Source organism: Clupea harengus, chromosome 23 (assembly GCF_900700415.2).
Source record: "Clupea harengus chromosome 23, Ch_v2.0.2, whole genome shotgun sequence".
Classification (NCBI taxonomy): domain Eukaryota; kingdom Metazoa; phylum Chordata; class Actinopteri; order Clupeiformes; family Clupeidae; genus Clupea; species Clupea harengus.
Window position 1 is genome coordinate 8363046 of NC_045174.1, and position 27500 is coordinate 8390545.

General features: G+C 47.8%; 2 protein-coding genes across 2 annotated transcripts in view; one reads left to right on the top strand and one right to left on the bottom strand.

Annotated features, from left to right (window-relative positions):
• Window positions 1-8231, top strand: part of vwa2 (von Willebrand factor A domain containing 2) — a 23621-nt gene extending 15390 nt beyond the window's left edge. The window contains exons 7-15 of the mRNA XM_031561282.2: window positions 579-712; window positions 1067-1196; window positions 1980-2035; window positions 2265-2372; window positions 4112-4690; window positions 5171-5307; window positions 6607-7021; window positions 7526-7651; window positions 8034-8231. Of these exons, the coding sequence (XP_031417142.1) occupies window positions 579-712; window positions 1067-1196; window positions 1980-2035; window positions 2265-2372; window positions 4112-4690; window positions 5171-5307; window positions 6607-7021; window positions 7526-7651; window positions 8034-8173 (1825 nt within the window). The 3' untranslated portion in view covers window positions 8174-8231. The remainder of the gene's footprint in view (window positions 1-578; window positions 713-1066; window positions 1197-1979; window positions 2036-2264; window positions 2373-4111; window positions 4691-5170; window positions 5308-6606; window positions 7022-7525; window positions 7652-8033) is intronic.
• A 1433-nt stretch (window positions 8232-9664) lies between these two features.
• Window positions 9665-27500, bottom strand: part of afap1l2 (actin filament associated protein 1-like 2) — a 47637-nt gene continuing 29801 nt past the window's right edge. The window contains exons 5-20 of the mRNA XM_031561535.2: window positions 25405-25504; window positions 23363-23446; window positions 22440-22648; window positions 20991-21170; window positions 19633-19707; window positions 19002-19086; window positions 18801-18902; window positions 18299-18510; window positions 16071-16216; window positions 15341-15455; window positions 14385-14612; window positions 13710-14085; window positions 13132-13305; window positions 12624-12811; window positions 10818-10973; window positions 9665-10400 (exon numbers count right to left, since the gene is read on the bottom strand). Of these exons, the coding sequence (XP_031417395.1) occupies window positions 10374-10400; window positions 10818-10973; window positions 12624-12811; window positions 13132-13305; window positions 13710-14085; window positions 14385-14612; window positions 15341-15455; window positions 16071-16216; window positions 18299-18510; window positions 18801-18902; window positions 19002-19086; window positions 19633-19707; window positions 20991-21170; window positions 22440-22648; window positions 23363-23446; window positions 25405-25504 (2457 nt within the window). The 3' untranslated portion in view covers window positions 9665-10373. The remainder of the gene's footprint in view (window positions 10401-10817; window positions 10974-12623; window positions 12812-13131; window positions 13306-13709; window positions 14086-14384; window positions 14613-15340; window positions 15456-16070; window positions 16217-18298; window positions 18511-18800; window positions 18903-19001; window positions 19087-19632; window positions 19708-20990; window positions 21171-22439; window positions 22649-23362; window positions 23447-25404; window positions 25505-27500) is intronic.

Consider the following 27500-nt stretch of genomic DNA (forward strand, 5'->3'; position numbering starts at 1 on the left):
ACTGATTGCCCCTCGTGGATCGCCCCTTCTCGTTCTCTCTCTTTCTTTCTCTCTCTCTCTCGCTTTCTGTCTCTGTCCCTCTCTGTCCGTCCAGACTCAAGAGCACTCTAGTTAATGGTCATTCGATTTTGTGCCGGGGTCTGAAGTCCTTGTCTTGACAGATTCGAGAGGGCTTTAGGGTAGTGAAGTTGCCGACCGTCACCTGCCTGTGATTGAAGGTGTGCATTTAGTCAGTGGCCTGAGCCCTGCGGGTATTGATGTTTGTCGCTGACTTTCGTTGACTGCTTAAGTTCGTTGAGGGACACCCCAATGACAGTGTTGAAAATGTGAGTTCCTGCTTTCAAATGGAGGAGCTGAGTGACATGAGGTTCTGCCTCAGCGCAGTTTCAGCATTCGTGGAATTTATCTCTCCCTCCCTCTCCTCTTCTATCTTCTCCCTCCCTCCCTCTCCTCTCCTCTCTCTATATCTCTCCCTTTATCTTTCTTCCTCTTATTTTTGTCTCTGGCTCTCATCTCTCTCTCTCATCTCTCATGTCTCTCTCTCTGTCATCTCTCTCTCTCTCTGTCATTTCTCTCAGCTGGGATGAGCTGCATGAGTTGGCCAGCGCGCCCACAGAGAGCCATGTGTTCTTCGCTGAGCATTTCCAGGATGCGGTAAACGGCCTGTACACCTCTCTGGCCTCATCTGATGTCTGTGCGGCTGTCCCACCAGGTACACCTGCTCAAAGTCACACAGTAATCACCCAGATAGGGTATATGAACATATGTACACCTGCTCAAAGTCACACAGTAATCACCCAGATAGGGTATATGAACATATGTACACCTGCTCAAAGTCACACATTAATCACCTTTAGGGTATGTAAACAAAAGAACTTGATAATGCTATGTTTTTGCATATCCCCCCCCCCCCCCCCCCCCCCCCCCCCGGATAAAGATGTTATAGAAACTTGTTCTAGGAGCCTGAAAATCTGCCTGTATGAATGATGAAGATTCTACCTTTCCATACTTTCCATAACTCTCATTCTCTCCCTCTGTCGGTCACTTTCTCTCCCCACCTCCCCAGGCTGTTTTGTGGAGTCGTACGCCTGTGAGAGGAAGACTCTGGAGACGGTGAAGGAGCTGGTGGGCAACTTCATGTGCTGGAAGGGTTCCAAAACCTCCACCGCATACACGTCTTTCTGTCCTCACTACAAGCAAGTACACACACACACACACACACACACACACACACACACACACACACACACACACACACACACCTCCCTCTCTTGCAGTTCCTAGACCTCTGTCTGTCCTCACTACAAGCAAGCACACACACACACACACACACACACACACACCTCCCTCTCTTGCAGTTCCTATACCTCCCTCTGTCCTCACTACAAGCAAGTACACCTACACACACACACACACACACTCACACATGGGTAAATATGGGTAAATACCCAGGAGGCAAACACACAGACAAACCTGAGACAAAGTATGCCTTACCTGTACAGCGAGTAGCTTTGGATGAGAGAGCATCTTCTAAATGAATATATACAGTATATACACTGTATATATACATTCTGTTGATTCTCTTAAAGATTTATTTTACTTGTAAGTATTAATATTAATATTATATAGATATTATAATATTAATAATTAATGTAAGTCGCATTGTTATTGTACTGACTGTTATTGCTGGAAGCTAGGGCTCGCTAACGTGAGCTCACCTCTTTGTGTGGTGGGATTTGGAGATTGTATGGGAGGGTTTCTCTTCTCCGCTGCAGTTTCGTTCCCTTAGGGGTAGCATTAGCATCTCTCCAGGGCTCTGCTCGCAGACTGTGTTCACTGTTTACGTACAATAAATATACATTCCCTGTTATTTTCCCCAGAGTAAATGAACCTACTTCCATTTTAAATGCCGTTAATCAGCTGTAATAGGTGCTTTGTTGTTGTAATCATTGCTAAATTCCCACACTCATAAACTTCAGGTGGAGCAAGAAGTACAAAAGACACCCAACAGTCTGTCATCGAACAATATGTCAGGGTAAGTAGTGTGTGTGTGTGTGTGTGTGTGTGTGTGAGTGATGAATGAAATAAATAAATAATCTAAAACTGTGCCTGAACTCATTTCTGGGGCATGCAGTAGCTGTAGTGTGAAGTTTTATGAATACAGTAAAGTAGACATGTCTGTAACTGTAAGTCATATAACTGTGTCTCTGTCTTGCTCTCCCTCCCTCATACACTCTCTGTCTCACACACACACACACACTCAGATCCCTGTGACTCGCAGCCGTGCCAGAATGGCGGGACGTGTGTGTCTGAGGGTCTGGAAAAGTACCGCTGTGTGTGTCCCCCAGGCTACGGCAGTGACCCTCACTGTGGTCAGTATGCTGCCCACACACACACACACACACCCTCTTCCTTTCCTGATCTTCTCCACACTTCCCACATTTGTGTGTTTGGCCACAGTGACTGGAGAGGAGAAGTGTTGTGGTCAGTGTTTGGAGGTTTCTTTGTTTTTGTTGGGAGGGACGGTTGAGTTCCCAGCTGTCTCTCGCCCGTCTGTAGGTCACGCTTGTCAGTCTCGGTGCTCCGGTTACAGTCCGGGTCGGATTTCGGTCCGGGTCACGGTTAACCCCCCCCCTTTGTCTGCTGCTGTTGAAAAGGATGACTAAATTTGTCCCCGCCTCGGCGGAAAAGTGGGAGCTTTGAAAAATAGATGCACTTGAATGCACGAAAATATACAATACACAAAGACACACAACCACGTAAAGATATGAGCCCAACTCATTTTTCTGCAGTTTGGTGACTTTAGCAGAGCACAATCACATAAAGACAGAATACGTTTTAAGAATTGAAATGTCCTCAGCGTATTGCAGAGAAAGACATGGAATGTGTAGTCAATGTGTGAGACGTGGAATAGAGATAAAGAACACCAGAGGAAGGAAGAAAGGAACCAAATATGAGGGAGGAGGTATAAAAGGGCATCATGAGATCTGTAGAAAGAGGGAGAGAGCGAAAGACGGAACGGCGTGGGAGAGTGGCGCAGGAGAGAGAGAGCGAGCGAGAGACGGAGGGAAAGGGAACTTGAGAGCGCTCAGGAACGCCGGCGAAACGAGACCTGGCGCGTGTAATGAGTCTCCCCTCAGATGTGGTGACTCCTGACCCCTGCCGTGTCACTCAGCGAGGGAGAGGGGCAGGGGCAGGGGGGCAGGGGCAGGGGCGGGGGGGGCGCATACCACAGTGACATCACCAGCCAGAGGTGATCTCAGGTCATCTCATTCACCTGCCGAGCGAGGGAGCCGTACCTCCATCCGCGCAGCCCCGTACACAATCCATTTGTTTTCAACAAAAAAAGAGAGATGGAGAGATAGATGGCGAGAGAGGGAGGGAGAGAGAGAGAGAGAGAGAGGAGACACTATTATCCTTTTACTTAAGAGGAAGAGGGACAGAGAGAGATATGTATTCTCCTTGTACTCCTCTCTGTCAGTGTGTGGCGGAAGTGTAAATAAACAGCACTGTGAAGAGTTGTGCTGAGTTTGAGTTTGCTGATAAGAGTTGGGGTGTTGACAGGCGAGTGGAAGGGTTTGCTTATCGGAGCAGTGCTAATGTGTTTTCACTCCCAACACCCAGGAGCCACTTGGTGTCAATCAGGGAACCACACACACACACACACACACACACACAGAACAACAAAATAACTATCTCCTGGAAACTTTTGGTCCAACATGAATCTACTGAAGAGATCCCCATTCCGGTCTCCTGCTATCTTTTTGTGCAAAATGGATAAAGTAAACCAGCCTCTCATTCCAGCCTCATATTAGCCCATTCTTTAGCAGCACTCGCAGGGGCTGCCCGATCAGATCTCTAATGAGATTGCTGGATGTATGAAGACTTGGTTTGTTTGTGTTTTGTTTTTGTTGGATAGACCTGCCACTGTAGGCGATGCACATTTAATCATTCCAAACGATTATTAACACAGATTAGTGGCAATGAAAGCATTCTTCATCACGTTGGCAAAGCTGCTTATAGTCTTGGCTCTTCTGGGGTTGGCCGCTCTCGTAGGAATGAGTCGGTTCTAATCCCCTGCGGTTCTTCTCCCGGTTCTCTCCTCCCGCAGCTCCGGCCTTGAATCTGGACTGTTCCGTGGACGTCCTCTTCCTGGTGGAGGGCTCGGCCGCTCTCACTCTGGAGGGTTTCCTGCGCTTCAAGGCCTTCCTCAAGCGCTTCCTCCAGGCCACCATGGCCTCCAGCTCCCCCACCAAGGTGGGCCTGGCCCAGTTCGGCGACTCCGTGAAGATGGAGGCCCGTGTGGGCAAGCACCGCGACCTGCCGGGCCTGCTGGCCGCCGTGGAGGCCATGAAGCCCGTCGGGGGCCCGGCGTTGACGGGCAAAGCGCTGACGCACGTCACCACGCACGGCTTCCAGAGCACGACGGTGTTCGCCGACGTCTTCGACGACCTGCCCCGGGTGGTGGTGCTCCTGAGCGCGACGGCCTCCGGCGACCTGGTGGTGGAGCCGGCTAAGTACGCCCGCGACCGCGAGGTGTTCCTGATCGCGGTGGGGCCCGAGGCGCTCAAAGTGCAGATGAACAACATCACGGCCAACCCCCAGCGCACGATCACCTACCAGACGCCCGACAAGCTGCCCGGCAAGATCCCCGAGCTCAGGACCAAGATCTGCAGCGTGGACAACCAAGGTGAGGCGAGAGACGGAAATTTACTCGCTAATCAGTCCTCAGAGGGATGAGCTGTGGAGTCCTGTTTTGTCTCGGCTCGGGTCTGTTTTGGTTGTCACTCGATCTCTACTTCTCTTTAGTTTTGTAGATGCTGTAAGAGGAATGTAAGTTTCATTTCAATACTTCCCTCACTGTCATTTTAGAGAACAGGTTGACCTGAAGCGCTTTTAGCAGCTAACAATAACAAGGGGCAGTAGCTAAGCTACGGTTTACCTTGGTCATAACACTTGTATGGTTTGAAGTACTCTATGTATATCATGTATTTTACTGTATGTATAATTACTTATAATTAATTATGTATAATACTGTATGCATAATTAGTCAGCGAAGTGAATGAGTTAAGTAAGTAGCATTTATTAAGATTTCCCCTTTCTGTAGTAAGTGATATGTACATTATCATCATGGTCCTGATGTAGTAACTCTGTCTGTCTCGTCTTTCAGGGTGTTTGGGTCAGGCTGTGGACCTGGTCTTTGTTCTGGACGGCTCGGATGGTGTAGGTCGGGATAACTTTGTCCACCTGACGGATTTCGTCCGCAGCACCTCGGTCCAGTTTGACATCAATCGTGACGTGGCACAGGTGGGGTTCTCCTCGGATGAGTTAGTGCTCTCCCTCTGTATCTAGCTCAGGTGTGCTCTGCTCCCATTGGCTGCTGTTGAAGGAGCCATTCCAGCATTTTGGGCATTTTATTACCCGTGAAAACAGTGACTTTTATTCACAGGTAACTTCTTATTTTTTCATAGTATTTTAAAACAGGGAAGTTGGTTTGGAACTATACATCAAAGATGACATGTATTAATGAGGGTATCAGAGTAACATTTGATGGACGTGTAAAGAATTATAAAGACCAGAGAAGGCTTAGGGAAAGCCTTTATTTCCATCCAATTAGTCTTAGTATTTAAACAAAGAGAGAAAATTCATTATTAAAAATTAAAATTATTCTTAAGGTAGGATTAGACAACACTTTTATTTCCATCCACCACCTCTATTAACCTCTCTTTGTTGATAAAAGAGAGGAAAGACAGAAAGTGAGAAATGTATTGAGTTAGCCACTTAATTAACCTTAGTTAATCGGTCCAGAAGATAATTGTGAAGAGGACTTATTATAGCCTGATTGGACTGGTCTCCTTTGTATTCAGTGACTGCCTTTCTGGGCTCTGTTAAGCTCTCTTGTAGAGTTTAGTAGCGAGTTCCACAGCAACAAAAAGAGCATTATTAGTGAAGGATCCAAAGGCACCTCTGCAATAGAAAACACATTATCAGTATAGGTTCTTAGACTGCCAAAGCAACAGAAAGGGAATGCTCATGGTAGATTTAGCAGTGCTGTAAAACATCTCTCTCTCTCTCTCTCTCTCTCTCTGTCTCTCTCTCTCTCTCTCTCTCTCTCTCTCTCTCTCTTTCTCTCTTTCTCATCTCTGCCTGCCTATATGTGAAGAGAAAGAAGCAACAGAAAACACATTATCAGTATAGATTGAGTGGGTGCCATAGCAACAGACTTTCATGGTGGGTTTAGAAAGTCCCACTTTAAAACATCTCTCTCTCCTCTAGCTCAAGGTGTAGAGAAGGAAGCAACACAAAAGGCATCAGTATAGGTTTAGAGATCACCATGGCAACAGGAAATACATTATTAGGATAAGTTTACAGAGTACCATTGCAATCGAAAATACATTATTAATATAGGTTTAGAGGCAACAGGAAATACATTATTAGGATGGGTTTGGAGAGCAACAGAAAAGACATTGTTAGTATAGGTTTAGAGAGTGCCATGGCAACAGAGAGGCCGTTAGAAGAGTGGATTTGATGTTTTTGTCTTTATTTATTTCCATGCCCCACTCTAGAAACAGAGCTTCTGTCTCTCTCTCTTTGCGCTGTCCTCAGGTAGGGTTGGTGGTGTACGGCCGGCAGCCCGTCACCGTCTTCGAGCTGGACACGCACGACTCCGGCTCAGCCATCCTGCGGGCGGTGAAACAGGCCTCCTTCCAGGGTGGGGCGGCCTCCACGGGCTCGGCCCTGCTGCACGTGCTGGCCAACAGCCTGACGGTTGGGCGCGGCGCCCGGCCAGGCGTCAACAAGGCCGTGGTGGTGCTGACGGACGGCTCGGGCGCCGAGGACGCGGCGGTGCCCGCCCGCAAGCTGCGCGACAACGGCGTGGCGGTGTTCGCCGTGGGCATCGGCGACGTGCAGACCGAGAGCCTGCTGAAGATCACGGGCCGCGTGGAGCACATGGTCACCGTGCCTTTCTACGAGGACCTCAAGTACTTCGAAGACGTGCTGGTGCAGATGGTGTGCGCCGGTGAGAAAGTAGAAGAGAGAGAGAGTGTGTGTGTGTGTGTGTGTGATGGTGGGGGTGATGAGGAAGAATGTGAAGACCGAGAGGAAGATAGGATAGATGGATGAGAAGGAAAGGATGCTTGAAGGGTAACAGGATGAGAAGAAAAGAGGATCTGAGTGTAGAGGATGGCAAGGAAGATGGATGAGAAGAGGGTCTAGATTAGAGTGTAAAAGGAACAGGAAAAGGAGTAGAATTGGGACATTAGCTTCCGCAAATCACAACTCATTTATCTAACCCTCTCTCTCCCTCCCTCCCCCTCTCTCTCTCCCTCCCCTCTCTCTCTCCCTCCCCTCCCTTCCCCTCTCTCTCTCCCTCCCTCTCTCTCTCTCTCTCTCCCTCCCTCCCCCTCTCTCTCTCTCTCTCCCTCTATCTCTCTCCCTCCCCCTCTCTCTCTCTCCCCCTCTCTCTCCCTCTATCCCTCTCTCTCTCCCTCCCTCCCCCTCTCTCTCTCTCTTTCCTTCACAGAGGTGAAGAAGCCGGTGGAGCTGTGTAGGCCCAGCCCCTGCATGAATGATGGCGTGTGTGAGCTGGTACAGAGGGGCTTCCGCTGCGACTGCCGTGGAGGCTGGGAGGGACCGCACTGCGAGACACGTCAGTATTCCCCTACCAGACACACACACACACACACACACACACACACACACATGCCTTTTCAACATGTGCCTTTGAAAGCAAGTAATATTAATAGTAAAAGTATGTAGTAATGCTACGAGTTAACTCTAGTAAATTGTGTGCAACCTGTTCCAGTAACACAGAACAAATCTCTGGCAGCCTGCATGTATATCTGAAGAAGACACTGAATTTCTGTGTGTTTTGGAAGTGCTTTGCTGATGGTGTGTGTGTGTGTGTGTGTGTGTGTGTGTGTGTGTGTGTGTGTGTGTGTGTGTGTGTGTGTGTGTGTGTGTGTGTGTGTGTGTGTGTGTGTGTGTGTGTGTGTGTGTGTGTGTGTGTGTGTGTGTGTGTGGTGTTGCAGGCAGCAGAAAGCGGATAGCTAACAGAGGGGATCAGCCCAAGCCAGCAGGCATGAGGCGCAAGGAGAAAAAGAAGAGCCAGAAGGAGCTGAAACAGCGCTACAGGGATCTCCGCAGGAGACACGCAGTCAGACGCCAGTGATGGGACACAGACACACACACACACACACACACACACACACACAGACAGACACACAGACACACACGTACTCTCACATGCACAGTTTTACACACATCCACACATACACACACAGATACATGTTCAAATAAATATACTCTTGCAATTGTAAACACACACAGGCATGCACTCACACACTTATATACATATACATATACAAACGCATACATTCTTTAACAAGTGATTCTCCAAGCATACTCAGCCAACAGAAATAAACATGGCTGCATGCATATAAACATGTGTACTCATACACACACAAACACATGCACACACTGAGGAGGCCATGTCACATTGTTTGATGTAACATGTCTAACAGGATTAAAGGGAAAGGCTAATAAGAAGCGCACACACACACACACACACACACACACACACACATACAACGAGGGGGAACACAAACAATATCATTATCAGATTAGCCACACAGCTTACTTCGCCAGAGATCACCACAGGGAAGCTCGGAAGAGCTCACCACGTTTAAAGGCTCAGCGCCAAACGCTTAATTAGAGCCAGTCAGGAAGTCTGGAGCCCACCACCACCATCAGATCACCACGGAAACCCCCCCTCTCTCATCACAGATCACCACGGAACCCCACCCTCTCCCCTCTCTCATCACAGACTGAACCCTCACTCCAATCACATCACCCAAATCCCCCATACCCAAAACTGGAGCTGGATGTACATTTCTTTTTCTTATTGGTTCTTTTTGTTTATGAGTAAAGTTTTTTTTTGTAAAGGTGTGTTTTAGTGCCTTAAAGACAGGATTTATGTTCAAATGTGCCACTCTGTACCTGTTGGTGTTCAGTTCAGTAGAGTCGGGACGATGGCGTAGATTGACAGGGCAGTGTAGGTGTGAGAATGCAAGCTATGTAACAACAGCTGGTCAGAACAAAGAGTGTGCCTCTGGTCTGGTGCTATCTACCAAGGGAAGGGCACGGGCAACACTAAGCACCCAGGGGGGTTGCCGTGCCTCCACAAGTATTTATTTACTATGCTTACCAATTACTGTACCTTCATTAACGTTATTAAATTATGTTTTTAAATGATGATGTGGGTTGCCTGCAGTGCTGCATCATGGGTAATGATGTGTGACGATGTTGATCCCCAAAGGGAATTTTTGGACACGTGTCAAAATTAGCTGGATGTGTAGCGCCCTCTAGTGGATGCTTTCCAATGAGGGTTTCTACGTGTTCAGTGAGGTGTCTTCATTGTATAGTACGTCATGATATTAAGGTGATAGACTATAAACGAAATGTTCTCTTTAATAATATAAGTTCTCCTAAAAGGTCTACTGGTGCTATGACATGTTTTTAGTAGTAGGCCTGGTTCATGTAAATTCCAAACAGGAACTGGTTTCTTTCTGTTTCAGTCTGTGAAAAAAGAGCATCATGTTTACCAGTGACTGTACTTCATTTCTGTATAAGACAAAGAACAAATACTTTCTGCAACACCATGTATATTGCTGTAATTACCAATTGGTTTTTATTTGAATAAAAAGTGCATGTTTTAGCTAGCATACAGTAACAAGTCAAAAGAAACAGAACTGAATGGTGTAATATGTATTTACATCTTGGCTCCCCAGCAAACATAGACCAAGCTACAATCTGGACTGTATGAACTGTTGGGTGGAGGGGGCGGCATGCAGAAATGCTAGGACACTCATCATGTCTCTGTCCTCATTTGGTCACGTTTCATTTACACATAATAACACCAAAAAATCCCACACGTCATGCCATACATTTATGCTGTATTGCGAAACATGTAATTGGAAAAAGTCTGAAAAATGCAATGTTATGAAAATCCCTCCCTTTTTGCATATATATATATAAAAACAAACAAACAAACAAATATTAAATAGTTTTTTTTTGTTGTTGTCGTCTCTCTAACTCCCAAATTGTCCAGTGGCATTAGTTGTCCTGGGAGGCAGAGTTGTAGGCTGTGTCAAGGAAGGAAAGCCTGCTGTCACTCAGTACTGTCAGTGTCTCTGAATGGAAGAGCTGGCTTTGAGGGGGAGTGGCTCGCAGACACATGAGGAGGGGATTGGGCAGTTATTATTCCCGCCTCAGGTCCTGCCAGGCGGAAGCAGCCTGGTCCAGGGCCAAAGACCCATGAGGAATGAGCACTGGTGGTTTCAGGTGTCAGTGGACTGCTCCTGGTCCTCTCCCTAGGATGTGGTCTTCTTCTCCCATTCCTGAGGAAGGGAGAGCAGGAGGTTGAGGCAAGTACTTCTACACAGAAACAGATTCCCTACATTCACCTCCATTCCCTTTGCAGTTAAGATGGAACTGTCGTGAAAGACGGTCAACTGACCCATACTGCATCCAATTTTCTTTTCTTTTAGAGCAGAACCAAATATAGTTTGTCAGTGTTCTGTATACATGTATTTACTCTAGAAAGACCCTGAACAATATAAACCTCTTTTCTATGAGAGTGCACCAAACATGACTAGACGATGAATCATGTTCACGTCATGTAAGGGATGATGTGTAGTCCACTGGTCAGTATCGGAAATTAAATCCTGACAGGATGAACAGGACCCTGACTTAAACTTTACCTTAATATATGTGTGTTTTGATGGAGAGAGAGAGACTGTGAGAGTATCGCTGACCTTTGCCCTCTGGAGGACTTTGCCTTTGCTGGCCATGATGGACAGGGGCCTGTTCTTCAGGGCGGTGGCTGAGTTGACCGGCGAGTTGACGTCTCCGTTGCTGGTAGGGGCGACAGGAGCGACCGGGGCCGGCGGTGACGTGGACACTGCCTTAGACTGCAGAGAGGAAGAGAGAGAAATATGATGATTCTTTAAACTCTCCTTCAGCAGACCCATCCAACGTCCGTCTAATGGGTGCCTAAAATGGACTGATTTTATAATTGCATCTATACAGAGAGAGTTGCTGTCATATCCCACTGTGCAAGCCATCTTTTATTTCTAACAGCTACAGATGCAGAAAACACTCTGTGTCATATCTACAGTTACCCTTTATGGGTGGGGCGGGGGGGGAATACAAACCCCCATGCCTTAAAGGGACTTGTTTAGTCAGTCAGTTTCACCTTTCTGGTCCTCCAGCACTTCTGCTCTGGGCGCTGGACCCCTGACAAAAGGCGGCATGCCAAAATCATCTGCTTTTAAAATCTGTTGCCATGAATTGGCAGGGTTGGCGTGAATCAACAAGCGCACTCTGCTCAAATTCAAAGGCCATGTGTAATGTGAAATTAAATATGTTCTTCCTTCAGCCAGCCAGCGAAGGATCATGTTTACTATGATTTATGGCACTGAAAACACCAAACCATTGTCTAACGCAGACCTCTGAAGCTTTGGTGTCTTCATGTGTTATTCTGAGCCTCCGCCAAAGGGGGGCAGCAACGAGCTCATGAAGGCCGTACGACTGAAACTAGACCGGTGCGCCCTTGATGACCCCATCTGGAAAGTATCGGGGCACTGGATGTCATCTCGAGTGACCTCAGGGGGAGCTGGACGTTGGAACGCATGTGGCTTCCATCTTTCCATTCAAAAACAAGCATAATAGACCCTCATCATCATCAGGCCTGATCCTTCGGCCCGCTTCGGCTTAGAACCTCATCCGAACGCTAAGCCGCTCGCTAGCGCTGGCTCCCCGGCTGAAGATGTGCACAAAGTCCGCGTTTTTTTGGCATCTCCGGCTCTACAGCTGTAGATACAAACCGAGTCAGCCGTCTATAACAAAACAACAGGCTAATTCTGCGCTGGCCACCACTGCTGACATTTCACGTTTCGATCCGCCAGCAAAGCAGCGTATAGATCTGAGTCCACCGGTTCAGAAGGAGTGCACAGCTGCACACTGGAATCAAACGCACACACACACACTATATTATAGTCAGAGGCCAAAAACATCTCCGTAACAGTACGAGGCTGGCTCAAGTCACCTACAGAAGAACAGAGAGCAAATTGTAGCTACCCCAGTAGACGCTCTAATCACAAACAGGATATTTCACTGCGTAGACAGAACGGAGAAGGCCTATAGAACAGTGTTCTGTTGGGAGTACTGCTTAGAGTTTGAGAGGAATAAGCCGTATGATCAGGGCAACAGTAGGATACTGCTGTTGATGGGGGAGCCAAAGTATGTGCAATTCACACTTCTTTCTGTTCCAAATCTATTCAACAAGGCCATCACAATCACATGGAAATACCCTCAGTTCAGTTAGCAAAGAACAGTCCACTAAATAAGCTGTGACTGTCCAGCCGGTTAGTAAATGACAGCATTACTATGACAGCATTACTCATTTAACAAGGAACAGTCCACTAAATCTAAAGCGCTAATGCTAATGGGGGCTGTGCGTAGCCAAAGAGAGAGAGAGAGAGAGAGAGAGAGAGAGAGAGAGATTGAGTGAATGTGTGTTGTGTTGAGGTTGCGGTTGTGGTTGAGAGGCTCCAACTGACCAGAGCGGCGTCCAGCAGGCTGCTGTCCATGGTGGTCCCGAGGGTGAAGGGCCCGGCCTCCACCTTCCTCAGGCTCTCTTTCACCTCCTGCAGGCTAAGCTCCACCTCCACCCGCCGACGCTCCGCCTCCCGGCACGCCTCCTCCTTCTGCTTCAGACACGCCTCCAGGACGCCTTGCTTCGCTGGGTCTGAGGACACACAAATATCATTTATTTAAATATAAATTAATTATTAAAATATAAATATACTATACAGTAAAAGACATGCTCACACTGTATATACTGTTCTAGTGGCAGTGTCATTTTTTATGAGATATTTATATTCACTCATTCAATATTACACAATATCATTGTCCGTGTTAAAGCTATGAATTCTATGTACACTGAGAACTTATATATTCCCCACTTTTATGATATTCAAACGTATGTATGTAATGGCTGCTTTAATCAATGAAATCAATTCAGAGTGTTGAGGTTTGACCAGTGGCCAGTGGGTGGCGCTGTGGTACCTTGACAGGTGCTGAGCTCCTCCTTGGCCTCGCGCCGGTCCTTCCTGAAGGTGGCCAGGTTGCTCTTCACGTCCTCCCTCTCCTTCTCCAGACGGTCCCGCTCGTCCGTGTAGCGCCGCACGTCGGCCTCCGTTCGGTTCTTCCCCAGCTTCACCTCGATCGACCCTGAGCACGCTAGAGGTCAAGAGAGAGGGAGAGAGAGAGGAATGTGGGAGTCACTGATGAGTGGTGTGTGTGTGTGTGTGTGTGTGTGTGTGTGTGTGTGTGTGTGTGTGTGTGTCTCTGTGTGTGTGTCTCTGTGTGTGTGTGTGTGTGTGTCTCTCTGTGTGTGTGTGTGTGTGTGTGTAGGGAGGTCAGCTTAGTGCTTGGTCACGGCTTTGAGGGTGTTGCTTGTTTCCAAACACACTCAGCACACTGCTTCACAGGGATTAGGCTACAGTGCTGGGGGATAAGCTGCAGTTGTAGCTGCAGATAGGAGGGTGCATTCCTCCAGTGCTTGCTAAGGGAAATGCGATTAAGCTTATTAAGACCAGTGCGCCCTGGCTTCTCACCGCGGGGCCTTGGGGCTGCTCTCTCACCTGCCACTGGAACTCTGGCCTTGTCCGCGCTGGCGGCTCTCCCGCGGACGGTTTGGGGACTCCGGGGTGACTGGGAGGGTGCGGGGGGCTGAGGCTGGATGGTGGTGGTGGAGCTGATGGCGGAGCTGGAGCTGGAGCTGGCCTTCTTTGCAGTGTCTTGGCTGAAGATGCTGCTTGGCTGGGGTTTGGCCTGTGCTTGGGCCTGGGGCTGAGGCTGGGGCTGAGGCTGGGGCTGAGGCTGGGGCTGAGGCTGGGGCTGGGGCTGGGGCTGGAGATGAGGGTTGGTGTATGAGGGGGGGGCGGGGTCAGTTTTGTGTGGTGGGGGGAGGTCTGAGGGCAGTGTGGTCTCATACTGCTGTTCGTTGGGGAGGACATCCTGTAATGACATGTGATACAGAGCAGAGATGTAACACCCATTGACCATGCTTCAACAAACACAACAACAGTGTCCATAGGATTGCTATTCACTAACAATGCCCTGAATACAGTACATCTTTCCGCAGATCGGAATGGAAATGGGAGAGGAAGAGTTCAGCTGACACATCTTCCTGCTGTATCCCACCATGAGGAGTGGGGGGTCATAAACATTTCATTACCAGCCTCGGGTGTTTACTGTCAACTCAACACTGTCTGTATCAGCGACCTTGACCTTTGACCTTGACCCCTGACCCTCACCTGGTAGGTGCTCTCCTGTGGCTCCTCAGCGGAGGCCTCTGTTGGACTGGGGTCCCGTGGCGGGGGCTGGGGCGGGGTTTGCGGTGGGGCCTGGGGTTGGGATGACGACTGCGGAGACGTACGCCCGGAGGTGTGCAGGAAGGACCGCACTGGGACCAGGTCCAGGTACAGCCGGTCTTTAGAGTCCTGCTCCACCGTCAGCACCTCGCCAAGATCCTCCTGACTGTCCTGGTATGGCAAGTGCAGAAGGACATTTAACTTATCGATATAAATGACCGATATGCCCTCACACACTGTCATAAGTCATTATAATACATATTATTTTAGAACAGATTGAATGTTTCCATTACAAGTATTTCTGGTAAATGCAGCAAAACATGACTTGACTTGACAGCATGTCCTTATCGTGAAAACAACGAATGCTACAAAAGAAAGTAAATTCCCCATATCACCACTTGCAGGTGCTTGCAGTCTTTCATAAAAATATCTTTTGATTGTCATTTCCAGTATGTTGTAATGTACATTAAGTGGAAAACATGTACAAAGGTTACATGTTTGAGCCAAAGCAAATAAAGCTGCAGAATGTTAGAGAATGTTAGTGGAGAGAATATTATTTGGTCTCGCAAGTAGAACCTCAAAAACACACCACCCACGGCATAAACCCCATTGTTTTCATCAGAGAAGGTATGCTCAAACATTACGAAGACAACTCCATGGTATGCACCACATGGCTTGACCGCAGTGAGAATTTCCCTAAAATATTTCAGTCTTTTTTTTGTTGTGTGCTCAGTGTTGTGTGTGTAAGTGAGTGAGTGAGTGAGAGAGAGAGAGTGAGTCAGTTAGTGAGCGTGTTTGTGTGTGTGTGTGTGTGTGTGTGTGTGTGTGTGTGTGTGTGCTCTCACAGTGTGAAGGGCCAGAAGTAATGTGTGTGTGTTGTGACGAGCTGTTTTTCTCACCTCCATCTCGTTCTCGGTGGACGCCACATCATCGTAGATGTCATCCGATCCTGGGAGATCAGAGGGGGGGCTGTCTGTGTAAGTGTTGGGCTCTGAGTACCTCCTCTGCATCAGGCTGTGGACACACACACACACACACACACACACACACACACACACAAACACACACACACACACAAACACACACACACACACACACAATAACAAATCATTGGATATTTACTCTTCAAAGTCTTTTACATAATACATGCATGTTGCTCCAAATGTGAAGTTGGAACATGCATCCACACACTGTTCAGTCTGACAGTTCAAGGAAGTAGCGTTGGGGCAGCAAACAGGAGAGAGCTGTTCACACATTAAGGCCCTGTTTTGTGGTCTGATGGAACAGACGTGGTTTTCCCCTGTTATGCCGGGTCTAAATGTTTGAGAAACGTCAGGGCTTGAAAAAACCCAGCCAAAAGAACAATATTGCATGATTCTAGTCTACATTGCACCATTTGAATGTGTTTGCCAATTGCTGTGCTGCTCACAAAGTCACAGGAATTTGGTCACACTGTACCAGCATTTTTATTATATATATATTATTATTAAGTTCTACAACTGTGGCTTATAGAACTCCTCTGTACATATTCTCTACATTATTATGTTAGCCTTGGTGTAGTGTTCTAAGGTGAGCCCTTGGGGTTAATGATTTAACTTGAGCATGAACCACCACTCTGTGTTCACTCACTACATGGAGGTCTTGGCCGCGTTGACTATGCTGGATATCCTCTCCGAGTTCACGTAATCGTAGGCCAGTTCTTCCGGGTCCGTCTTGGTCCCGGTCTGCGAGAGCAGCAGGCCCAGCCAGTGGCCCATTTCAGCCGAGGACTTGGCCTGGGAAAAGAAAGAGGTGGGCGGACGATGAAAAAAAAAAAAAAAACGAAAGGAAAGGAAAAACAAAGAAAAGAAAGGAATAGAAGAGAGACCACACACAGAGAAAAAGGTTGCGAGGGGTTGAACGATTTGCCCATAACACAAGGGCAGAAGAATCGGTGGAGCTTGTAAATGCTGGGGAAAATATTACGTCTTCATTCAGTTTTGGCACGTTGGCAAGTGAACGTAGGAAAAGTAGAAATATGTTTAGCGTATGTAATGTAACGTTTCCCTAATAATGTAATGTGATGCACGTAACGTAGAAAAGTAGTTGCTTTTGTCTCGATGGGTGTCACATCTGTGATGTGAATCCCAAGTAGTACTCCAGTAGTACTACATAAAATGTGTTGCTCTCCTGTACTGTAAGTTACAGCAGTCGGGGCTTCTGCCAAACAAACAAATCTTGTAGTGTATCAGACATTCCACAGGGCCGTTTTACACTACTGTGCCGATAAGTAATCCTGCAGTAATGGTTTGGTGATGTTTGGCTTTGTTTACCCTATCGCTGTTTTTTCTGAAAGCAGGCGACAGACTGCAGCTCGAAAAAGAAAAACGTGCCTCGAAGAATGCGCGAGAGGAAGTCGCTTGTTTATCATCTTGCCAAAAATCTCGCTTCACAAGCGCAGTTTAATAATGCCTTGTTTACTGCGATGGCAAAGCGAAATACTGAGAGATGGCGGGGGGAAAGAGACACCAAAAAAAAGAGTGATGAAAACCATGTTAAGTGCTCAGGATTGTGGTCCAGACGTGATTGGTTTCATCAGGCGTCCTTAAGAGAAAGGGTGGCGGATTAGGGGGGGGGGGGGGGGACGGGGACGATGGTGTAAGGGGTGGTTTCCAGACATTGAAGCCTCACGTTACTCACCACTTGCAGGCCACGGGCCAGACTGTATGTATGCGGGCGTGGGCTGTTTGATTATGTCTGCGTGTATGCATGTGTGTGTGTGTGGGGGGGGGGTGTCTACATGAGTGTGTATAAATGATGGTAAATGATGTGTCTCTGTGTGTGTGTGTGCACGCATATGATGTGTATATGTAACAATCTGTGTGCTGGCATGATAGGTGTGTTTAAATATCTGTGGTTGTTTGTAATAAGCCTGTAAGTGTGTGTCTCTGTCTGACTGTCTTTGTGTATCTATCTGTGAGAGTGCATGGGCTTGTGTGTGTGTGTGTGTGTGTGTGTGTGTGTGTGTGTGTGTGTGTGTGTGTGTGTGTGTGTGTGTGTGTGTGTGTGTGTGAGAAAGTGTGAGTTCACATCAGCATCTCTCCATTCACACTGCTGGGAAGTGGGCTGCAGCAGCAGCAGCAGACTAATGGAATGCAGATCTGTGGTTTGCCGGCGCCTGAAACGGTACAGAGTCCTGACACCATCCTGCCTCACAGGCCCACACCCTCTCCCCTCAGGCTGAGGAGAAGAGTTAAGGGCTTAGGGCTCCAGATGACTGGCCTATATGAAGAGGTGGCAAAGATGGCTCCCTCAACCAACCCCCACCCCCCCAAAAAAGTAAAGAGAAACATAATTGGGTGGGCTGCTTTATGACCTGTCTGCTAAAGCTCGAGGGACTTTCTCAGCTAATTTCCACAGAAGATGAAGATGTATAGTGGTAACAGCACATTCGCAGTAAATGCTCTCGTTCCAGATGATTTGGGGGGACAAGGGGGCGCACTCAAACTCCACATGTCTGAAGCTAAACATGAGCTAAACAGAGAATGATTCATTCCATTTTCCTACAGCATACAACTATACAACCTCACAACCAAACTAACAACTAACACAACCGTGACTATCTTTTAGGTATAACTGTACGTATAGGTATACAGTATATATATATACTATACACTCAAAAAGCCTAGCTGTTTTCACTGTAACTATACAGTAAACCTCATCCACTCATATACCATTCTGTTCTCTCACACTAAAGACTTCTTCTTCTTCTTCTTTTCGTCTCTCTCTGTCTCCTCTACATTCTTATTGTTTTTCCCTTTGTCTCTCTCTCCTCTCTCTCTCTCTCTCTCTCTCTCTCTCTCTCTCTCTCCTTTTACCTCTAGGGTGGCGAGCTGCTCTCCGTCCATCTGGATGCGGAAGGAGTAGAGGTGTTCTGGGCTGGGGTCCGGCAGCACACGGCAGCCCTCCAGCAGCACCGGCTGCTGGGCCTGCTTGGCCTTGCCCTTGTCCTGGTAGAACCACAGCTGCCCATTCTTGATCAGGCACCAGCGGGAGTGCCACTTATTGTTCACCAGTACGTTTAGGTAACCTGTGTGTGTGTGTGTGTGTGTGTGTGTGTGTGTGTGTGTGTGTGTGTGTGTGTGTGTGTGTGTGTGTGTGTGTGTGTGTGTGTGTGTGTGTGTCAGAAAGAATGAAACACAGAAAACAATGAGATGATGAAACATGAGGATGATAAAGTGAGGATAATGAAAAAAATTATCTCATCTTCGCAACATCAACATCTTAAAATCCGATCACTGTTCTATGGGCTGAAAAGTAGAAGTACGTGGATATAAACTGGGGAAACTGCTTCTTGCTTTCTCTTCTCCATTCATTTACCTGAGGTGTCCACGCATTTCTCTGGACTGTCGAAGGAGGAGATCTTCTTCTTCCCAATGTTCATCATCAACTTCAAACCTTGCACTCCGTACTTCTTCTTCACTGCTCATAAAAGACCAAAGACACCACAGTGAGATGACGAGAGAGAAAACCCCCAATCTCCATGGAGACCATGCGATGATGATGATGTGCTCCTCTCACCATCCTTAGCCTCCAGGGCCTCGGCATGGCTGTCTGTGCTGCTGCCGCTCTCCGACGCCACCGAGTATCGCTCGCCGAGCTCGCCCTGTTGGAGGAGGGGAGAGACCACCGCATCGTAAGCCACTGCTGACTAACTCAACCAGAACGGGGTAATCCCCGCCACATGACAGCCAGATGAGAGCCATCGAATCAGCAAGATAATTACACATATTTAGCGTAGGACGCCTTTCCCAGGGGATGCTATTGAAACTTGCATCCTCAGTAAGACAAAAACACAGCATAAAAACACAGCACAGCACGGCTCTTGTTTTCCCTTCGAGTTGTTCAGAAGATTGACTTCAAAAGAAATGGTGGCTATTACTGCTGCTGATGATGCTCATATTGTGATAATCATGGCAGTGTGTATGGACTGATGACTGCAGCCTTCTGAGAAATGTTTCAAAAGGATTTCAGATGTTTAAAACACGATTAGATTATCTAAAAGGTGTGAGGTGCTGCTGTAAGTAAGCTTCTGCTACTGTTTTCTCTTTTGGATGTGTTATACCATTACACCAACAACTTAAAAAAAAGACCAGAACAGAACTAGTAAGAAAAATAATCTTCATGCTGAGATCAGAATGAGTTTTGGTACCTTGGTGCAGATGAGGCGGGGAGATTCAGACACATCGGATCCCTCTGTGGATTTGGGGCTGATCTCCTGAATTACCTGGGAAGGTAACATGGCCAAAGGACCCAGGTTAAGTATACTCCCTACTCCAACACTCACCCAGTCACCCTGGAATGTTTCCTTCAGTATGAGTACAACTGTACATAATTAAAGAGAATATTCATAATACCACGGCGAATAAAAATACTTGGATTGCGAGGAAACACACTGACTGTAAATGTAATGCAACTTTACACCATATCATCATTTTTTTTAATCTCTTCTTACCAGCTATGCTATAAACACCACCAGTACTTTGAAAACCCCCAAAAACTGTCCCAACACCAGCTGCTTCTACTGCAGCAGCAGCCTCGTTGCCACAGCCTCATGTGGAAGACACGTCCATTTAACTCATAGGCTCTGCCTGAGATTAGGAGTTGGCAGAGGCTAGGAGAGGCAGGAAGCATCAGCCAAGCGGAGTGGAGTATCTCTCCCGTGGCTTGTTGACACGGCCGTCCAGCACATACTGGTTTGATAAGTGCTGCGGGTCCCGTGGCTACAGTACGGTGCCTGCCCGCCGCTATTATAGGAGAGGCCGAAGGCGGCAGATGAAGTGTACCCGCCACCACATGAACCCCGGGCTCGGTGCGTATTAGAGGAAAGTGGTCGCTTAGGTGCCAGACTACAGGAAAACACATAAAATCCCCGAAATACGAGGGCTGCTAAGTTTTCGCCGGGCCAAAAATACAGTAAGAATAAGGAAAAAATGTCCGCTAAAGCTCATGGGCTATCTTAAGTGCTCTGCTGTTGTTGGAATCGTGTCTAAGAAAATGTTTCTGAACACTTGAGAAATGACAGATGCTTCTGTGGACGCCTGCTCGAAAACTGGAAATGACAAGCAGTCAGAGGTGGTCAAGAGTTCATGAACCCCTTTCATTTCAACCACGATAACCACCGCGGCCTGATTTGGGGTCAGGCCCACCATAGGCTTCCTGGAGTGTCTGTGTTGCTTCTTGCTCTGTAGGCCCAAGCCTATTCTATGGCCCCAAATATGGTAGATGAAGTGATTTTTGAAGCTGTTGTTATTTAATCACCACCTCACTACATATTTATTAAATTACCTGATGACCTGAGGCCTGATTGACCAACGAGCAGTTAATGCTTCCAGACCTCTTTCAGTTCAACCACGAGATGCACTGCCTTCCAATCTTAGATCAGGCCTGGAACCACTGCTCCATCTGCTACTTACTCTGCAGACCCAAGCCTACTCCATAGCCTGAAATACAACAAACCATCTCACTTCAACCACCACGCCCACCGCATTCCTGATCTGGGATCAGTACCTTGAGCCACTGCTCGGTCTGCTCCTTGCTCTGCAGGCCCAGCACGATGGCCTCGCCGCCCTGCGGGATGATCTTCAGCTTGTGCTCCTTCCTCTTGGGCTGCTTTTCCTTGTAGATGACGGCGCAGCCCAGCAGGCTCACGTCCAGCAGAGGCGTCTGGTCCTTGGAGCTCTTGTAGCACTGCAGACAGGAACGGACGGGGTAGAAGAAAACAACAAAAGCTGTGTTGAGTTGATTTATTCATAATGGAATCAAATTCCCCTCTCCCACTGCGCGAGTGGCACTGAGAAAGTGGCGGCAGGCTTGGCACGAGAGGTCTGATGTGCTGAGAGAAATACTTGATGATGAAAAGGAAACCCTTGCCTAATAAAAGTACAAACAAGACCAATTGGCTCAGATGAAGAGAACGTCTTCTTCTGAGGAGGAGGCGGTTCTCCTACTTCACAAAGTGAAAGATCAGTGTGATTGATGCACTTTGTTCAGAAGAATCTGAAATGATACTCGTACGGCACTCATATGTAATGATATAGCGCCAGTGTGTGATTTCCCTCTTGACTGTGATACGGAGTCTAGGGGGGAGCATGAATCTCCGCAGCTCGTTCTCCGACTGCTTCAGAGCATCTGGTTCTGCTCTCGGGTCCAATACGATGCTATAAACAACAGCTATGAAAAAAACACCACAACTAGATCGCCAGTATTACAAATCCATGAATCCCTTAATGATTCCAGTTTCGTCTGAGCCTTTACAGAAGACCCCCCCCGGGGGTCGGTGATTGAGGGCATCCAAAACCACCTGCAACCCCTATCCACGTGGCTGAGGCACAGCTGTAGCTGAAACAGCCAATCAATTATGGCAGTAAAGAATACACATTGAAGTCAGTGAGACCGCGTATCTGCTTGCTTACAGGGGTTTTGAGAGGAGAGGTTATTTTCTAGCTGTGTTTCTCTAGTGTTCCAAGGAAACGTTGAAGCTAAACTTTGATACAAAGCTTTGTTTACATTCTCCTTTTAGCACCAATTCAAACTATGTATGTATTTGATGCCTACTATCATTCCTTCTATGTCAAAACATGTTCTGTTTTTGAAATACTGACATCTGGCTAGCAGTTAACTAGCACTCAGTCAACAAGTTCTGCCCCTCTCTTTGATTGACATGGCTAAGTAAGTAAGTAAGTTCTCCTTGGCTGGCTGGCAAACTGTCGCCTAAAATTGCACTGCAAGCTGTATGGATGCCAACACAATCAAACAAACACCAGACCATAATATTTACATGTGGGGATCCAATTTACATCATACCAGAGAACGAAAACTACAGATCATTCCATTAGGCTCCAGTAAGTAAAATTGAATGCTATCATTTACATCCAAGCATTATATAATACCCTGCAGGCTCAGTCTACCAGTAACTGAGCTCAGGCGTCAGGCAGCTAGTGAGCTGAGGTGACCCACCAGCAGGCGCGTGTCACGGATGACGCACAGCTGCTTGGCCCACTGGCCCAGCCACTTCTTCCTCCAGAGGAAGGCGCAGATGTGGGCGTCCTTCATCAGCTCGATGGAGGCCTCGGTGGACGGCCACTGGTGCTGCGCCGCCGACTTGCCCTTGGAGACCTCCTCCTCGTCGTACGACTCGTAGGAGCTGCTGACCGCCTCACCGTCGTCTGGGTGGACACACGAGACAAGGGGGAGTGTTATGATGGGCGCGGAGAGGGGGATAGAGAGGTCTGGCAGAGGAGGAGGGGAGATGGAGGGATGGGGCAGTGGGGTTGGGGGGAAGAAAGAATGAGGGGGGATGATGGGATGCCTTCTGTCTGCATTCTGTTGCCAAACCGTGAAGCCAACATTTTTTTTTTTCTCCCTCTGTTATTGTCTCATGGGGGTTGTGAACAAATGAGTGGGATTTTGAAGGGGGGGGAGTGGAAAAACAACACTATGAGAGAGATGAGAGGATGAGAGATGAAGAGACAGACAGTGAGAGAGGGAGAGATGCAGACAGGGTTAAAGAGGAGAGGGAGATGAAGATGACTTTTACGGCTCCTCGTGCACCTCTCAAAGGAGCATATTCGGTCAACAAACATTCGTTCGTGCATTTTGTTGGTGTGCGAGCTCATCCACCTGCAAGACCGACTGACAACAACACCAAACACGACAACAAGCAGCAAACACAGCTCGTCCATGCACATTCCTCTCTGTGAGTGGATGGAGTTGAGTTGGCATGCGTTTCCCCCCCCCACTGCATTCTCCTCAGCTGAGGCAGCTTTGGCCCCGGCAGATTCTCAGGCCAGGCTCTCAGCCGAGCAGATGCACGAGGGTTAGAGAGAGACGAGAGAGAGAGAGAAAGAGAGAGTGAGTGAAAGAAAAAGGGAGATGGATACCACGAGTGATCACAGCATAGACCACATTGTCTGAGGCCTCTACACATGTCCGGGCTCCAGAGATGAGACCAAAACAACCAAAGTCTACAGAGGACAGAGGAGAGGAGAGAAAAACAAAACAAGAAACAGTGTCTCAGGCAGAGGAGGAGGAAGAGGAGATAAGGGTAGATAGGAGCAACTGGTGATTGGGGGAAAAAAAGGTTTTCATTTGTAAGAGGATCAAAGACATTCCTTAAATTCCAACTTATTTTCCATGAATGAAACTTTCAAAGTCTAAATTCAGTGATGGTTTGCTTTGAAAGTGGTTTTTTTTTCCGCATGCCAGAACCTGTAAATCTAGACTATGGTCTGTGTGTGAGAACTAAAAAAACAAACATGAAGATTACAAGGAAGTTTATCACAAAGTTTCACACCAAAGCCACATATGATACCGTACCGGTGTGTGGACATATTTTGCTGAACCTTTTTTCTATTCAGGACACTGTCTTAACGCCTACACATGGCTTCACTAACCACAGTGTGAGTTCCTGTTTTGTTAAGCCACTTCTCACTTACTGGCAGGTGAGATGTTTGCAGACAGTCACATTTACCCTGACCACAATAGACAAACCTTTATATGCAACATATGAAGGTACATTTCATGTAACACCCCCCCGCCTCCAAAAATACAGCTAGTAGTGAAACCAAAATGCATTATGGTCTTAAAGTGCAGTATGGTCTTCAAGTAAACAGATCTTTCAATCTATTTTGGTCTTTATGCTTGTTTCAATGGTCTTCTTGCTTGGTCTGTCACTGTACTAAATCTAATGGGAACTGTTAAATGTGCTGGGATCTATGGAATCTAGATCTAATGTCTGAAATGTCCAGTTTGTTCACAGATGCACAGAGTCAGAGCTAAGTGCTGGTGACCCAAATGTTCCGAGGTTGTCCTCTCTACCCTCCTCTGGTGGAAGATCCCCCCCCCCCCTCTCCCATCTCCCATCCTGGGCTCAGATTCAGTTCTGTTTTGCCAGAGGCCCGGATATGGCTGAACAAAGCACATCTCTGTTCTCCCCCCCCCCTCTCTCTCTCTCTCTGTCTTTCTCTCTCTCCCCCCTCTCTCTCTCCCTCCCTCTCTCTCCCTCTCTCTCTCTGTCTTTCTCTCTGTCTTTCTCTCTCTCCCCCTCTCTCTCTCTCTCCCTCTCTCTCTCTCTCTCTCCCTCTCTCTCTCTGTCTTTCTCTCTCTCTCTCTCTCCCTCTCTCTCCCTCTCTCTCTCTGTCTTTCTCTCTCTCTCTCTCTCCCTCTCTCTCTCTCAGCTGTGCACTCCCACCCTGCGGGGGCCCGGGGTGTCAGGATAAAACAGCTCACTGCTGCCATTCAAAAATGTCATTTTTCAAAAAAATGCTCCTGCTGTTCTCCAACTTCAGCCATCATGACTGGGGTTGTTTGGACATGTTGTGTGCTGGGACTGAACGAGGCAGGGTGTTGTGTTGTGTTGTCTTGTGAGTCAGCATGGAGTCCTGTTTCAAAGGATATCGGTGAAGCCCCATACAGGAAGCTCTGTGGATGCATTCGAACTGGCATGAACAACTGACTGCTTTTGTTTGCTGGTGCGGCTTACGTATTAATATTAAGATTAAGGTGGACTTTATTGGCCCATATGTTGAGACATTTGGTTTAGCCTTCCCCCTAAGCTGCTGTTTCATGCTTCAATTTCACTTCCTGTCACTCAGCCTAGCATTAATGAGCACACAAACGCTTTCAAATGCTTCAAACACTACGGTATTGAGAACCCTTTTCCCTCTCATATAAACAACAGGTTCTTTCAATCTGTTCTTGTCACAGAATCCATAAGGGGTCCAATCACAACACACAACGTTGTTTCATTACAGGTGCCATGATTGGTTACCCAGCTCTGTTTCTCTGTCCCTTCTGTTCACACAGGCACCGTGGGTGATGGATGTCAGCGTTGGCTAGGCCGCAGTGTTTGGGTTGTGGCCGGGAGCCGCAGCAGATGCTTACAGAGCTGGGCTGGGAGCGCGCGCAGGGCAGGCAAACTCACCGTTGATGGTGGTGTCATAAGGCTGGGCCTCCTCGTAGTAGCCCTCTGGAGACTCTGCGGGTATGGCAGGCAAGGGGAAGGGCTCTCTTCCCACCACACACTGTCAGAGGGAGGGAGAGAGAGAGAGAGAGAGAGAGGGAGAGAGAGGGAGAGAGAGGGAGAGAGGGAGAGGGAGGGAGGGAGAGAAGGAGAGAGGGAGAGAGAGGGAAGGAGGGAGGGAGGGAGGGGAGGAGGGAGGGAGAGAGAGAGAGAGAGAGAAAGAGAAGGAGGGAGGGGGAAGAGAGAGAGGGAGAGAGGTTAGGAGGGAGAGAAGGCAAATTCACATTGCTTAACTTCCAAAATGTCCAGAGGTCATGACTTGGTAGATTAAATAATACAGTATAAACTACAAACAGCCACACACACCTACCCACACACACACCCACGCACCCTCAAGCTGAACCTCTTGTAAGCTCACACTCCTCGAAAGCCCACATGAAATAATTAGGGCCTGGGGCCCCAGCAGAGATACACCCGCCTCTCGCTTATTCATTACATTTCTCTGTCGTTTTTAATCGCCCTCTGTCTTCCTCGTCCTCTTTTCCTCCCTTTTTTCCTCCTTTTTTCTCCCTGCACCTGTCTCATCTGCTGGCTCTCGTTTTCTAACCGTTGGGGGAATTCCGTCGGCATGTAACCGATCTCCTCTCTCTCTCTCTCTCTCTCTCTCTTTCTCTCTGACCTCAGTCCTTGAGAACGGAGGCTGGGCCGGGATTCTGCACGTGTTTGCCTGTAGGAGTCATCGCCCTTCGGAGTCGGGGCGTGGGGTTTTCCTGCACTTGTCGGCACCCCTCTCAGCACCCCCCTCCCTCCCTTCTTTAAATCAGAGTGGCTCTCGGTGACCACACACACCAGGGGCCAGTGCCACGGGCGGCGTTCCCACCACACCACACCACACCGCTCATCCTCATCCCAAGACCAGCTGTGGCTGAGAGGCAGACGCCTCCAACATGAAATCTCTGCAGCCGAAAATCCAAACTCCAGTCTAGACAAGCAAACATCCACATCCACTACTCTACTGTGTGAATTAGTATCAGGTGTTTATAGCCTTTCAAGACATTCAGTGCATACTCATGTGGATAATATAAAATGAGTACGCTAGGGAAGAGCTTGACACACACTTGAGTGATACATCATACACGTGTATTCCAACAGGAATATGAGGGTTGCGTACGTAAGGGTATTCTTGTGTTTACATACCAGAAATCTGAAAATGCATTTAACATGATGACTGGTAAAGCTTGCAGATTTGTTTGAACACACAGATGAATATTGGAAAACTGGCTCTGTCAAGACATGGGTGTTACTGTGTGTCTCATCATCAAACATGAATTAAATTCAGACCAGGGGTTAATCGCTGGAAGAGAAGCCATTTCTGGGAATAACTACGCATTTCAGTGCTGACTGATGACAGGTCGTTAAGTTCACAGTCAAACCTTGGCACATGAAATTCAGCCAAATTTGCACCCCGTCTTGGCAGTAATAATTCATAAAAAGGGTGAGATTGTTTTAATAAATCCATCTGGCTCGCACTTCTTCATGGCACCCATTTATGTCATAATCCGCCTCTCTGATTTTAAGAGGAAACACAGTATTCCCTGTGGAGGTGACAAGTTACAGTGTACCATGACGCACTGCCAAAGGAGTGTGTCAACAAACACAAACACACACACACACACATGCATGAGCATGCTTGAGATGTTGTGACTGTAAGTGAAAGTTATCTGATTGCTTCATCGGGATAGGTAATGTTGACTCACAGTCTCCTGTGTGTGGGTGTGTGACTCTGCTGTGAGTGGCGTGTGTGTGTGTGTGTGTGTGTGTGTGTGTGTGTGTGTGTGTGTGTGTGTGTGTGTCTGTATGCGCATGTGTGTGTGTGTGTTTGGTTGCCTGTTCGTGTTTGTGCCATATCATGACCAATGATCAAGTTGTGACATAATCCCAAACAAGTTGGGACCTAAAGATGAAAAGCACAGTTTCAGCTGCGGTATTTTAGGGGAATTTGATGCACCAGCTGTCCCTCAGTAGCCATTGAATAATAGAGACAAATGTAGCAGAAA